The sequence below is a fragment of the Rhipicephalus sanguineus genome, chromosome 3 (genome assembly GCF_013339695.2).
Source record: "Rhipicephalus sanguineus isolate Rsan-2018 chromosome 3, BIME_Rsan_1.4, whole genome shotgun sequence".
NCBI classification, from domain to species: Eukaryota; Metazoa; Arthropoda; class Arachnida; order Ixodida; family Ixodidae; genus Rhipicephalus; species Rhipicephalus sanguineus.
In genome coordinates, this window is record NC_051178.1 from 145,273,597 (window position 1) to 145,288,817 (window position 15,221).

Here is a 15,221-nt window from a genome sequence, read left to right on the forward strand (position 1 = left end):
GAGAAAAAGTCTAGCGAAGGAATGTCGGTAATCGCTACAGCAGACTCTCTCGAAATGAGGAAATACCTCCGGCGACTCGACGCTTGCCTTATACGTGCCGGCAAACGGGCCCGTGCAAAGGTCTCACGAAGGCCAACGCTGTATTAGTAGCGCATTGTCGTCCGTTGTATAGGCGTTACGTAACACGTCGAACTAAAACACGGGTGCGTGTGCTCCTTCATCAGTAGAGCATTACAGCGGCAGAGTGTGGGGCATTGCCCTCGCTGCAACGATCGATATTCCATCGAGGGTTCGACCCGAAGAAAAGCAAAGGTTCGAAAAAAAAAAAGAAGTATGGTCCGGTCAGTCGTCGCGGCAGAAAACATTGGGAACGTATAGTCACCGACCGGAGATGTACTACGACTGAGTGAAAGGGAAAACAACGAGAAGGCGGATAGATCGAGCCGACGTTTCGAAACCTTCGCGAATCGCTATAGTTCACGAAGATCATGGAATGGATCGGATCTGGGCGCTTTGCAATGAACTCCGACACGACACATCTGATTGTGAGTAGATGTGGTTAGAGGTTGCGACATTTTCACTGAACAACGGGGAAAGCCGAGAACATATCCATTGGTTATCTCGAGCCAATAGACGGCATCGAGTATTTTCTATTCAATGTCTTTCTGAGCCGGCCTGAAACTGTCATGTGTTGTCAATCTTGCTGTCACTTAAGCCTTTCATGCTTGTTTTTTTTTTTTCTTATATATCTTCACATTGATCGTAACTGGCCGCAGACACGCGACCTCCTAATCGGCAGAGATTAGTTTCTCGGCATCGGACAGCGAAAGATCGAGAAGATTCCGCGTCGTCCATTGACGTCGACGGCAGGTCGCCCAGACGCGCAGCAAGGAATGAGAGGACCACCTATTTTCAGAGTGCCGGTACCGCGTTATTAATCGCCATTCTTCCGACGTGATGGGAAGCCGGGATCGACTGCGTCGAAAACACACATCAAGCAATCCAAGACAAGCAAAGGGCCCACATGAAAGAGGAACCTATTCATTTCGCGATCCTGGCCTCGCCATTCAGTCGAGCGAACAGCTTTGTGTGACTGCGTCCCTTTCTGCGCACTCACCCATGAAGAAGTACTGAAGGTGAAACGGAGTACGGGATTGACTTTCGTCAGGTCAGGTTGCCTATAGCGTCATCTAACTAAGGCAGAGATCAAACACGGTTTTGATTAGAGCGCCGGAAGCAATTCGGTCAAGGGGAAGTTACCGGTGCACCTGCTGGCAGTTTGCCGAGCGTAACAATGAAGACAGATATGAAGATCAATATTGATGAACGTACCAGAGTAAGCGTTCGATACGGGAATGCAGCGGTACGTGACATCTGAGAAATATAAAATTTAATTTGCTCACACAAGCGACAAACTTTGGTTCCTCGCATGCTTTCTAACCAGTCTAACGAAAGGTATACTCCAGACCAGTGCAAATTAATCGCCCGGAGCCACTCAGGAGATTAGCATAATGAAAAGCAATCTTGATTTATTGTCTCGTCCTCACATCTCCCTCAGTCTTCTTTACTCGACCATGTAAACGAGTAAGAAGTTGAGCAGCCTGTACGTACATATGGCAGCATGCCCGTTAATATATGAATGCTGGTGGACTGCACGTCCGAAGAGGAAAAACCTTGAGACTCGGCTTTAGATTGTTATTAAAAAAGTGAAAAAAAGCACGACTTCGAAGCGAAATCGGAGAGCCCAAGGAACTCAAAGAATGATCAATACAGACGCCTAGCACACAATGCTTATTAGTGCGTCGAAAACAATGAGGTGTCGTGTATTGTCGTACAGCGGTAGCACGTTCAGTCCTCGTCGAAAGATTCACTTGCCCTAGCAGGCCGGTGGTCAGTCAGCTATAAGTGTGCATTACAGAGGAGGCCGGTTAGCCGGCCTTTCTCGTTGGGTCATTCCGTAAGTTACTTTTTGCGGCTTCCGTTTAGTGGAGCACAAAATAGTGTTGCGTCAGCCACCGCTCGTCAGCAGTATATAAAAATAGCCAGCGCTTCAGATTTATACATTATGCGCGCTCGCATACTGCGCATTGCATATGAAGACTCGCATACGTGGATTCCGAACATCGACAAGTGCACACTATATAAGCACACGTTAAAAACGCCCAACCATGATCGCAGTTTCTGCTACTGCCATGCCCTCTAGCTCCTCTCATCTTTCTATAATCCCTTTATAACGGGTTTCTGCGAGCACGACATTGAACATGTTTGCGAGCAGCAGTTGTTTCATTCACTTCACGTGCCGCGGACAAACAACGGATAGCTATCTATGGGTCCGGTTTGTGCTGAGTCCGCGAAGCAGCAAAGGTGAGTGCATTATAGGTGTGCAACGCAGAGGGTCTGCGTCTATACCCAGACAAAGAGGTGCACGCCTTTGATGACAGACACGAGTCTGATTCACCAAAGTTGCGTATGGGGTCGGCTACCCGGAATCGCTCTGAAACATCAAGCGAAGTTGGCTGTAGCTCCACGCATGCTTGCAGCAATAAGGAGATGCACGAGACGTTGACAATATATGAATGGAACGATCGAGTTACGAACGGTACACATGGCAAATTAACTCGTCGATCGAAGTGTATGCATACTGACGCGATGCACGTGGGCAAAGGGTAAGAGAAGCCAGTCGCGGTGACGACAACATACATACAGTGAACATGCCGCGCCAGAGCAACGTTTTTACACAAAATGCGTTATGCGTGAATACGTACACGTATACGTCCTAAGACTCGTGAACGCGGCCCCTGGTCCTCACGTGTTGCGGTTTAGGATACAGTTGCAGTTTAATACACAGCGGGCCGCTAGACGGTCCGCTGTGTGGCGACCTTGGTGTAAGAAAGTCTATTCTTGTACCGTAATTGCGAAGCAGTGTAGATGCACGCGTCCATGCATATGTAACTGCGGGTGGGCACAAACCCTACAAGCGTGTAAGAGATACAAAGCACGCTTGGCACAATCTTTCTCTCACGAAATCAGCCAATGGACCCAGTTCTGCTTGAGACTGAACAGGTGCGCTATATCGACTGCACGACTCACCTGCTGCTAACACTGAATGACAAATATGTCGCGGGGAGAACGACCACCAGGCTCTTGCAACCAAAGGCAGGCGCCTCCGCAGCGCTGCGAAGGTATCTATACCCTTAGATCTATGTTGTGAAAGTCGTGCAAGTAGGTTAACCTACGATTAGCATGCACGACGAATACAGCAAGCGCAATAGCAGCCGACAGAGGCATGCACGGTCCCAAAGAGAGCGGTATCAGTGAGTCGGTGATCCTCGGTACACTACACATGGCTCGCCTGATCCGATTTTAACTGTGTAGGCAGTGTTCCGTAGTCGTCGCCGCCACTGTCCTCACACACTTCACGCAGTACTAAGTGTACTGCGTGAAGCGCACTGCATGCATACGCAGTATACACGTAGTACGTATGCAGGACCCTACATAGACGTGGAGGTGTCGTTTCGCAGCGAATAATAAAACGAGCACATGGTGCACTCTTGCATTGATACGACGAGACCGGAGCTGCTGTATCGTGAGCGTACAGTGAAGTCACGTGACACATACATCCGCCTTATACCGAGAGTGTAGCCGTCTCTGCACAAGATATGCCAACAGCGCAGCAAGGCGTGCAAGAAAAAGACCCGGCCTTCGCGAAGCCACCTCATGCAATATACGTTTAAAAGCATTACGCACATACATGCAGTATACAATTCACACAGTTACGGCAAACATTGACAGTGGAGTCATCTGTTAGGAAAGTTACGAAATTGAGAACGGTTACGCGAACGCGCACGGTTTGGTGTGAAACGGCAGTTTTGTGAAAACGGTATGCGACACCTAGTGATGGACAAAAGGCGATTGTATACACTAAGTGCTCTTCATATAAAAGCTGCTTTCCCTCGCTTTATGTACCACAAAAGTGGGCGAGCAGCGCCTCAACCAACACACGACGTGGCTCCGTCAGTGTTTCAGGGTGTTAGAGCGAATATGCCTGCACGGCGTTGGCGCGATTACGCAAGTGAAAGCGCGTGGCCGCATCGCTACGTTGACGACACCTGCAATAATAGCGCAAGCACACGCGAGAATGCAACGTGAAATGGCGAGAACAGACGGCGAGCGACACGCGAGGCCGTTTGTCAATGTGCAAATTGAGCGGAAGGGTCCCTTGCCAGAGGTATAGTTTCTATACATCGGGCGCTTGGTTGATGCAGACATAGACGTGCGCAGGTATATATATTAGTAGAGAGGGGGAGGGCATAGCTCTACCGCTCTCTCTCACCTCCCCCCCCCCCCCTCCGGCCCTCCCGTTGGACGAGTCCGAAAGAAAAGTTCATTTCTATGAGGGTGAAATGCAAAAACGCTTCGTGTGCTTACATATCGGCGCAAGTTACACAACTTACGCCGGTCAATACAGTACTGAAGTCCTCCGCCTTACAGTGTGCCACTTGATCGGACCCTACAGATTTGGCAAGTGGAATCCGAATCCAATAATTTAATTTTTAATTGAAATATCAGCTGCTCACTGAGCTCGCTCATGGCGCAAGTTCAATACCGCTTGTCACATTTTATCTACAGAATCTCGCGAAAATAATAAAAAAACAGCCTATAATCTAATTGTCAGACAAGCCCGATACATTTTTCCCCCTTTTATTCGAACTTCGCACATTTATGTGCAGACGGAACACGCTATAGCGCGGCACTGATGCGATGCAGGCGTAACACTAAGCGTCGACGACAAGAAGGCGTGAAAGCAGTGAGTCAAAAATACGCTATCAGTCATGCACACGTGCAAAAGGTAGGCCAAACAAATTTCGGATTCTGCACATGCGCGTATACACACAATGGCGACATAATCGAATTTCGGCGGGCCATGCCGCTTCTGTCAACTGCTTTCGGAACTCTCTTATGAACAGCAAACCTCGGGAAACGGTACGGGCGCCGAAACTCGTGTCGTAGCATCCGCGGGCAGTGTTGGAAAAATAACAACAAAAAAGAACACCGCGACAGCTTGCTCACACACATGCGGGATGCAGGTAAGTGCAAGCTGAGCTATATGCTGCTGACGGCCGATTTGCTGCGTAAACAACGACAGCGTCTAACTGGAACTCGCACGGGACCCAGCTTGAGTAAAGTACGTCATACGCAGTCTGTCTTTTAACGGGTAATCTCCCATAACAAAGGGACGCCGAAATGCTGCCAAGCGCGCTCGTTCCAGCGGCGCGCGAAGCACAATTACGCTGATGCCTATGATGACATCGCTCGCCCAATTTGTAAGATGGTCTACGAAGCTTTTTTTTTTTCAGTCTGGCTTTTGTGTGCCCCATCTTTTCCGAATCGTTCTTCCGATGTGTTATAGAAGATAGAAGATAGCCCCACTGAAGGACCCCCAGTTCATTTCTCTAAATTCAAGTACAGCGTACACAGTCATATGCTGGGAATGCGACCTGTATATACAAACAGTCCCGGCTTTCGACAGGGAAATATTTCTTTTTTTTTTTTAGGTGGGGCCCTTAGAAACCTCGTAGAAACGGTTCCAATCTACGCGATATCAAAACGCCCGCTAATTCCCAAGACACGATCCGAATACATTAAGCACTTTTCACTGGCGTACGGGCGTAAGTGAAATGGGACGGCGCTTTGTCTCCATATACCTGCATCGGTGGCTTTACAATGGCAACAATGGGGCAGCAAATTCCTTCATAGGCGGCATATAGAGCTAAGTGCACAGACGCCGCATGCAGCCGGGTGTTTGAGCAATCGAAACGGCGAGCGTTACGAAACGCGAGTAGGAGAATATTGATTCGCGCACCTGTTTCACGAAATGGACTGCTATAACACGCACAGCAGTCCTCTTTCCATGTCAAGTAAATAAACGCTGCGAACTAACCCCAACTCGTAAAACGGTGTCGCTTTTGTGATTTGCCTCACAGTCGAGATGAATGCATTTTCGATCGGTGGCCCTGGATCCGTACTCGACTGGATCAACAAATTTCGTACGCACCTTGCACCTAAACTTGACTGCACACGCGCGGAATGTTGGCATCATCATGCAGATAACCAGCAATTCCAATTTACCGGACACGCTTTCGCACGTGTACGCTTGCGCTTCTTATCAACACTGCGCAGACAGTCTACAGCTACTCAGCATGCAAGTTTCTTTTTTTTTCTCTCTCTCTCTCTCTCTCAAGCACAAATCTGGAACTGTGGGCTCATTCTAATCGCGCGTTACAGATGCTAAGAAGTTCGATCTTCTCATCTTACGGCCACAGTGACGAAAAACTGCAGCAGCGAAAACAGCATTGCCATTGCATTTTCAGAGCCGTAGAGATGACATAGCTGCATCTTTAGTATACGTTACGCGTGCAGTGGTTCTGATTACTTCAATTGTTATACGTTTCGCGCGCGCATGCGCATAGCGCCACACGCGTATAAGGCCGCGTGAAGCGTTTTCACGTGTTTTCGGTACAGCGCGAAACGAATCGTTTAAAAGAGAAATTTTTTTAAAGCAAGAATAATGGTGTCAAAAGCACCGCTCACAGAAAGTGGGGTTCTGAATTAAGGGCAAGCAAGCAGTGTAGGCTACATCGGTCGATATTGGAGGTTCGTGCTTAGTGCATGCCACGATGGTACTTTCGTACTAACACGTCGACGAATACGCCATCGAAAACAACATGGGAAAGCAGATTCCGAGGAATGTATGAAACATGCAGCGGCGAAGAGTGTATACACTCGTGTGGCAACCGCACAAAAGGAACGACAACAGCGAAAATATACACGACTTGTACAGCAGTGGCGCACGCGCGAGACACTTATGACAAAACCCCCGAGTGGGCATTAAAAAAAAAAGTTCAACTGAAGCTTAAGAATGACACGACAAAGAATGCACGGACATTAGATTCTGGAGTTTTATGCGCCAAAACCATGATGCGATTATGAGGTATACGCCATATGTAGCGGGGCAGCTCAGATTAATTTTGACTGTGCAACCAAATCCATGTGCACGGGTGTTCGTGCATTTCGCCCCCCATTGAAATGAAGGCGATATGCACGAACACTGCACTGTGGCCGGGAATCGAACCCGCGTCCTCGAGCTTAGCAGCGCGACACTTTACAGTATAACAGCACGGCGGGTTTACACAGGTGTAACGCGCGGGACAAGTGGCACTGTAGATTGCTTGAGATAAGCTGCGACCAAATAGCATGAAACATCGCATAGGCGCTTCATGGCTATGTAAACGATATTGTTCCTTCTTGACTGGCATTCGTTCCGATTACTGCTTATACACCCACGCGCATCATGTTTACTTCAGCGTAAGCTTGCCTGAATAAATCATTTGAAAGTTGGCACTTGTTCCATCCTTCATGTGTGTACTTTTTGTCGTGCCATATTAAAGGTTGAGGCCACAGCAGAGCGTTCTAAACGATCTATTGAGGACGCATTCACGATCCGTAAATTGGGTCTACTTGGGCATTTCCGCATTACGACAGGTGTGTGTGCAGAGTTTTTACGGCCACGATAATGAAGCAGCGCATACAGGAACACATGTAGGGGGTTGGCCGCGTGTGTATACAACACAAACTGCCCGAGGCAGCGGTGACACATACAGACAGAGATGTCCATCACGTCGAGCTTCTTGGGAGCCCGTGGTAAGGACAGCGCGCCCAGGAGACGACGGTTACAAAGCATACCGGCGCAGTTGATGACGATACCAGTGGACGCCGGCAGCTTCTAATTGGGACGACGACCATGGCAGCAACGATTTCAGGGCGGCGCCTGCCTCCGGACGACGCACAGGCATCCGGTGCGAAGACAGCGGGTGACGGCGGCCCGGATGCGTGAGTACCACGGACCGGCAGCCTTCTTCAACGCCGTGTTTTCTGGAAAGAGCATAACCATAGAAGAGGCACAGGGACCATCTGGTGAATATACGGTTATACAGGTATAGCTGCAGATCGGCAGGAAAGCAAAACGAGACGCATGTCCGTGACGTGTACAACACTGCAGAAACAATGTATACTTATACTAAGAATGGCGGAAAGATAGAACGCGGCACGTGTTCTGTTCAATTTCTCGGGTGTGTCGGCATTCTTCATGCATCGTGCGCAGTGCATAACCTCATTTATATTATTTGTCACGTCGTTGTGGCGCAAAAGCGAGGTGCCAGTCAGTCTGCTCAAGACGGAACTCTTTATTGGCCGAAATTGTGGCCATAGAATCAAGTAACACTCACTGCACAAGCAACTCTCACAGGACAACGATAGTCTCCGATCGTAGAATACTGTCGTCATCGGCGGAACACGCCGTCTTTTATACATGAATGATATAACTCGCATTAGCTCCAGAATAAACTCGACTACTCGTGTCATGCGCGCAGTCTTGTCAGAATAGTCTTAAACAATCGAGATGTTTCCTAATCAGCGTGGTGCGGCCTGCGCAGAGCGGTGGTAACAGCTTTTGTGGCTGAAACCAGAGCACACAAAAATAAAAAATAAGCACACACACACACACACACACACACACACACACACACACTCACTCTCACACACACACAGAAACACACTCACTCACTCACTCACTCACTCACTCACTCACTCACACACACACACACACACACACACACACACACACACACACACTCTCACTCACTCACTCACTCACTCACTCACTCACTCACTCACTCACTCACTCACTCACTCACTCACTCACTCACTCACTCACTCACTCACTCACTCACTCACTCACTCACTCACTCACACACACACACACACAAACACACACACACACACACACACACACACGAAATGTCACTCACAAAATCTGTGGGCGTTGATCTTTTCTGCTGCGCGGGAGCATGCGCTAAATATGCTGAGTGCAACGAGGACGAAACGAAAGGTGTCATCTCACAGCGAGGCTTTAAATAGCAGCTTTCGAAAAAGGTCCTTCGGAGGGTATTAAAGTTTCAGAACGACCTTCAGAAGAAGAAACAGAATGCTAAAAGTAGTGGCATCAAAAGCAAATATTTCGAATTTAAACAGGTCGCGCTAGCTATGTTCGTGTGTTCTCCGCGAGGTAAGCAGATCTTTCTGGGAGATATTGGGTTGCCCTGTTTTCTGAAGCCGCGGCACAAGCGAACCAGAATGCGATTTCCCTTACAAAAATGGATTTAGACAGTCTATAGAGTGTCTGTAGACTTCTTGTAGTCGAGTTCGCCTTTATGTAGATTTAGTATTTTGCCTAAAGAAAATCCTTTGACAATCTATAGACAAAATTTTATAAATGCGTGTCATCTTTTGTCTAATTGCGTTCTATAGATTGTCTATAAACAAAAGTTTTAAAAAGCGTATGGTTCTTTTTTTCTATTGCTGGTCTATATACAATCTATAGACAAAAGTTAAGTTGATGAAGTTTGTGTTTTGTCTAATCCCAGTGTATAGATTGTCTATATACAAAGGTTGATAAATTGGTGTTATTTCCTATTGTCAAATCCCAGTCTATAGACTGTCTAAAGACAGAAGTTAAAGTGGAGTTATTTAATTTTTTGCTGAAAATAAGGTTTTTCATTGAAATTTTATCAGACGTGTGTACTTTATGCAATTTTGCTACCTTTTTCTTTATATAACATCTAAGCATGCACTCCTTATTGCCCCATTGGGCCCTAGCTGTAAGGTATGTTAAAAAAGAACTAAGGGGGCTCATTAATTAATTGAACCACAATGTGAAATTGAGCAGGAATGCGTTTTTGTATATCTCATTAACACATTCTGGCGCACATGGCACATATATATTTCCCCTCGTAACTCGCATGCTCACATTAGAACTAAAGATGTTTCCAGTAAGTATGTCGCACTCTATGGCTCACCGACTGGATGTACTGCAAGGACTGTGTGGTTCTTTCCGCCTTCGTTGCTACAATGCAAAGGGCAATGTATTTCGTCGAACACTGGAGATCGCAGCTTTGAAGCGGGACGATGGGCAAACAGTGAACAGAGTACAACAGCTCTTTTTCAAGACAAAATAGCAGGGCCCACTGCAGTGCTTTCATTTTTGTTACTATTCAATATATAGTATTTCGCCATTCTTTTCATATACGAAGCACTGTGCCCAGAAACCAATTTTGTTAAAAATATTTTGCGAATTAGCTGTGGCCCTTTCGCTAGCTCATTATATTTGTTCATTTTCACGACATTTTCAGAAGGTAATATGTTAATTAAGATGTTCTTCAACAAATATGCATTTTTCTGTTTTCATTACGACGACGTGCAATGTAATATTAAATCGTGTTTCAGTAAGCGATTTCAAATACACTTGCTGTCAAAGGCTCAAGTTTTCCACATGCTTGTGATCATACACACAGACACGGCCGTGAGGGCAACAACTGTTACAGATAGTAGTAAAAACGGACCGTTCGTTACATATCCTGTACACGAATGGTCCACGAACGGTATGTTTAAACAGCAAGCACTGGAAATACAATTGAAGAATCGCTCAGAAGCGGCCTCCCCACTAAGAAGTTGCTTTTTCGTTCAGGCACTGCCGTGAAGGCCAAACCCCATATACGCGAAAATGCACGCGACAGCGACGAGCGACGCGACGTAGATCGTCTTCGCGCAAGCGGTCGCTTCGATGAGCAAACCCCATTCACGCGACGCCCTCGGCGAGCGATCGCCACTGTTGCTGACATGAGGGCGTTTACTCATACCAAAAGTGGCCCGTTCTCAGCGGTATGCAATGTAAAATACGATGTTTTGTTGCATAATGGTACATAAAATGTTTATCATTGTCTTCCAGCATTTTTTTCGATCCCATCACTGCTGCTACGTGCTGCCAAGCCGCGTCACAGACGGCGCAGGTCCCAGCGTTCGCGTTCAACAACGTCAACATTGCGCTCGTCGCCGTTGGTCATGTTGATGAACGTTGTTGTTGATGTGCGTCGATAAGAAAGTGGCGGCAATCAGCAATACGTCACTGATGCATCTTATTCCGGTGTTTTGCTATTGGCTGCTTGAGCACAGCACTTCCGGGCGACGAGCGACGGACATGCGACAGATTCCAAATCTGAAAAACCGAGCGATCGCGCGAAATCGACCACGCAACACGTCGCGCGAACGGCTCGTTTCGTCGCTCATAGCATCGCTCGTCGCTGTCGCGTGAATTTTTGCGCATATGGGGTTTTGCCTTGAATCGTAAAGGCGCGCGAGCGAACAGGATAAGGAAGGGGAGAAAAGCGAGAACCGGTGCGGCAAACGAACGCAAGAGGGCGCGCAGCTGCAACTCAGTTTCAAATCGCTCGCTGACCGAGAGCCAATCAGTTCAAACCAGGGGGCGCGCAGGCGCACTGACGTTTAAGCCGTTCAGGCAGTTGAGCCAGTTGAGCCCAGTTGAGGGTCGTTGTAAAATAAGTTCTCGCAGCGCTGTGTTTAATGCCGAAATAAGTTCGTTGCGCGCGTGTATTTTTACCGCGTTGAATAATATTACGTGCCGGTATCGTCGCTGGAAGTCGTGGAATGGACACGTACTTACATGGCGTGTCGGGACGGACGCATCGTTGTTTGACATGGAATCGTTGACGGCCATGTGTTGTCGTAGCCCCAACGAGCGCGATGTTTTGAACAAGATCACAAGCGCGCGCCTTTTGACGAGACTGTCGCCACAGCGAATATCGCTCTTCGGTGAGTTCAAGAACGTTGCCAAATTGCGTGACTGTGCATGACGACTTTGTGTAGGTAAGATTGCCCGAGCGGCAAGCTGCCATAATAAAGATGGTGTGCAAGAGGAAGTGTTTGATAAGAAAGTATGCCTTGTACTAGTGTCTCTGCCTTCTGTGGTGTTCGTTATACGCTTCCGCGGAGGCGTTGCCGTGTGCGTCGATTAGAGCTAAAAACAGCCTGAAGAATACGCGTTGCATTGCGCGATGGCAGGCCTTGTGTTGTTTCGCCCTTCTTCCTTGACTGTATGCAATGCGGCATCCTTGCATGAAATGACGTGCACATGCCTTGTCACTATAAAATTGAGTCTGCTTTTAAACATTACTGGTCGCCCCGTACCCTTTCTGTTGTGGAAATGCAACAGACGTTATCGTTCAATAAGCATAGTTACCCGCCACGGTGGTCTAACTATATATAGTTGTTAAGGTGCTCGACTGCTCACCCACAGGTCGCGGAGATCGAATCCCGGCCGCGGCGGTCGCTTTGCTTGAGGGCTCGCGAAGTGCTTGAGGCCCGTGTTCTTAAATTTAGGTGCCCGTATAAAGGACCCCGGGTGGTCAAAATTTCTGGAGCCCTCCACTACGGCGTCGCTCATAATCGTGGTTTTTGGATGTTAAACCCCATCAATTATTGTTATAAGCATGGTTATAGTTAACTAACGTGCAAATCAACTTTATAAAAGTAGACGGGTGTGCAGATAGAGAGGCACATGTACACACACGGCGCGGTCATGCATACGCCATGCTGCTCAGAGGCTATGTGTTTGTAGCTGCGTCGCCGTCTACGGTGCCGCGCTCGTTTTTGCAAAGAATGTACGTAATTGTTCTATATTAAATATTTTAGTCTGTCTTTCGCAGATCGTAGCTCTTGGGTGTGTACAGACACAACCAAATCAATCGATTAGCCAAGGGAAAGCACAGCGGACTTTAATTGTTGGCTTTAACTGTAGTGCAGTAATAATGGCCTAAATTGAAATGAAATAAAGTGAACGGAAAATCTCCCTTTGCGTTGATGGTATCTAAACGCCCGATGCTCAGCCGATTGAGCTACGACGGAAAGCGCTTCGCCGTACTCTTTGCTGCTGGGCATTTATGTATGTGTAGTCCCTTGGAGTGTTAGCCAGTGCCACTCGTACTCAAGGCGGTGAGTGTGGAACACTCTTCTTTGCCAGAGTTTGTCACGTGGCACGCGATCTTTCCATGAGGCGGCTTTTTCCATGAGGGGATTTTTGGAGAGCCTCGTTTCTTTTTTATACACAACCAAAACGATCGAAAAGATCCCATTCTTTCGTAGATTCAGCGAGGGCGTCGCCCCGGTAGACTTAAAGCATGAAGTTAGCATGCGAGGGTTTATTGGTCAGCTGTATGTGGGGCTAATTAAGACCCCGCCGCGGTGGTCTAGTGGTTATGGCGCTCGACTGCTGATCCGAAGGTCGCGGGATCGAATCTCGGCCGCGGCGGCTGCATTTTCGATGGAGGCGAAAATGTTTGAGGCCCGTGTACTTAGATTTAGGTGCACGTTGAAGAATCCCAGGTGGTCCAAATTTCCGGAGCCCTCCAGTACGGCGTCTCTCATAATCATATCGTGGTTTTGGGACGTTAAACCCCAGATATTATTATTATTACGTGATGCTAAGATCAAGTGCCACGTGATGCCCTCTGTCAAAAATGAATGTTCCAAACTCGCCACCTGGGCTACGTGCGGTGCTGGCTGAGACTCCTAGGGATAACAAATACATAAGTACCCAACGAAGTAAACGGGGAAGCGCCAGACGTGTAACTAGAAGGCTGTGGATTCAGATCCCACCGACGGAAAGGGTGAGTTTTCGTCCACTGTAATCAATTTCAACGTACGCGATTATTGCTACACTACAATTAAAGGGACACTAAAGAGAAACAATGAATCGGTTTAGGTCGCTAAATTGGGCTCTGAGAACTCTAATGTCGTTAATTTCGCCACCATAGGTTTATTAATAGAGGAGAAAACCAACGTCAAAGTTTCATTTTTAAATTTCGCGCCGAAATCTTCCCGCGTGACGTCACTGATTTCAAAGTGTATTTATCTTATTTTGGCGCCATTTGCTCAATAAAATTACCCCAAACTTGGTATGTCAAGTCCCTGGCCCCCTGAGAGGACAATGTACTTCATTTTTACCGATTAAGAACTACGTAGTCCCTAGTAGGCGCCGTCAAAACATGTAACGTCACGGCGAATGGTGTGGAAACTTCAAGGTGGCGTCGCCACCCACATTTTGTTTTTGCGTATTTTCATGCTTACTAAGCATCTTCTCGCAGCAAGCGTGGTGGTTTTGGTATCGTGAAAGAGTAATTTACTAATATGAGAAAAATTGTTTTGCTCTTCAGTGCCTCTTTAAAGACGACAATTAATGTCCGCTATGCTTTCCCTGGCTTAATTGTCTGTTCGATTAATTTGGTTGTGTCTAACAAAGAAACGAGGCCCTCGAAAAAATTCCCATTCGCTCGTTCATTAGGTTTGCACACGAGGCTCACTGTAAGGCAATTCATTTGTCTGAAACACGTTTTGAACTGGTAGTAACAGTAAGTACACACATACAACTACAAACTTAATTCATTCGAAGTAGCACACCACGTATATGTAAATTATCGTTGGTGGATGTGAGCTTCAGTTCAATTAAACTTGTTAAGCGAGTGCATGCTCTCCTTGTTGCTGTATCTGTGTGAGAAAAACTGGGGCAAATATTGGTCCTGCCACTCCATATTTTCATTGTTTGATGAACCATAAATTGTCTGTCTAGTAAAAGTTCTATTAACAGAGAAGTAGCTTCGTTACATTGTATGCATATATGGGTCTGCATTAGTTTTTCGCGCATGCTTTGTCGCAAGTTTTTATATTTTTGTATCTTTTTCTGATTAAAGCTCTGTTGTAAGTCAGCGCTTGTGCTTGTCATTCTTTTCTGTGTGCTTTGCCTCGTTTTCTTTTCCAGAATTTATTGGGACAAATTTATACATCACTAATCTACAGGAACTGCCTCTAGGCAATCTGTAGACCACAGTATATTTGTGAGGTAATAAGTCCGTAGACACTCTATATACTGGGTCATAGGAATAGCCTATGGATAATCTACAGACATTTGTCTGTGGATATTTTATAGACAAAAGTAAACCAAAGTAGATTTATATGAGCCTATAGACTTTTGTTTATAGACATTCTACAGACATCGGTTTAAACGCATGAATTTTTATTAATCTACAGACCTTCTATAGCCAATCTATAGACTTAGACTTTCTTGTAGACTGGTCTATAAAAACGAGTGTGGCCACTATTCCATAGACTGTCTATAGACCAGTCTAAAGAATTCAGCTATAGAACGTCAATTGATTTTATAGACAGATGTCTACAAACTTTATATGGACTATCTAAACATATTTTTGTAAGGGTTGGGAGTGTGTACGGATAAATAGGGACGGCTTCGACTGTTT

The 15,221-nt window shown here is 46.8% G+C and overlaps 2 protein-coding genes across 2 annotated transcripts in view; one reads left to right on the forward strand and one right to left on the reverse strand.

Annotated features, from left to right (window-relative positions):
- Nucleotides 1-15,221, forward strand: part of LOC119387368 (RNA/RNP complex-1-interacting phosphatase) — an 88,295-nt gene that overhangs the window by 53,630 nt on the left and 19,444 nt on the right. The gene's annotated exons all lie outside the window — the stretch shown is intronic.
- LOC119387370 (uncharacterized) overlaps nt 7,296-15,221 on the reverse strand; it is a 96,112-nt gene continuing 88,186 nt past the window's right edge. Inside the window, exon 7 of the mRNA XM_037654737.2 lies at nt 7,296-7,932. Coding sequence (XP_037510665.1) covers nt 7,817-7,932 — 116 coding nt within the window. The 3' untranslated portion in view covers nt 7,296-7,816. The remainder of the gene's footprint in view (nt 7,933-15,221) is intronic.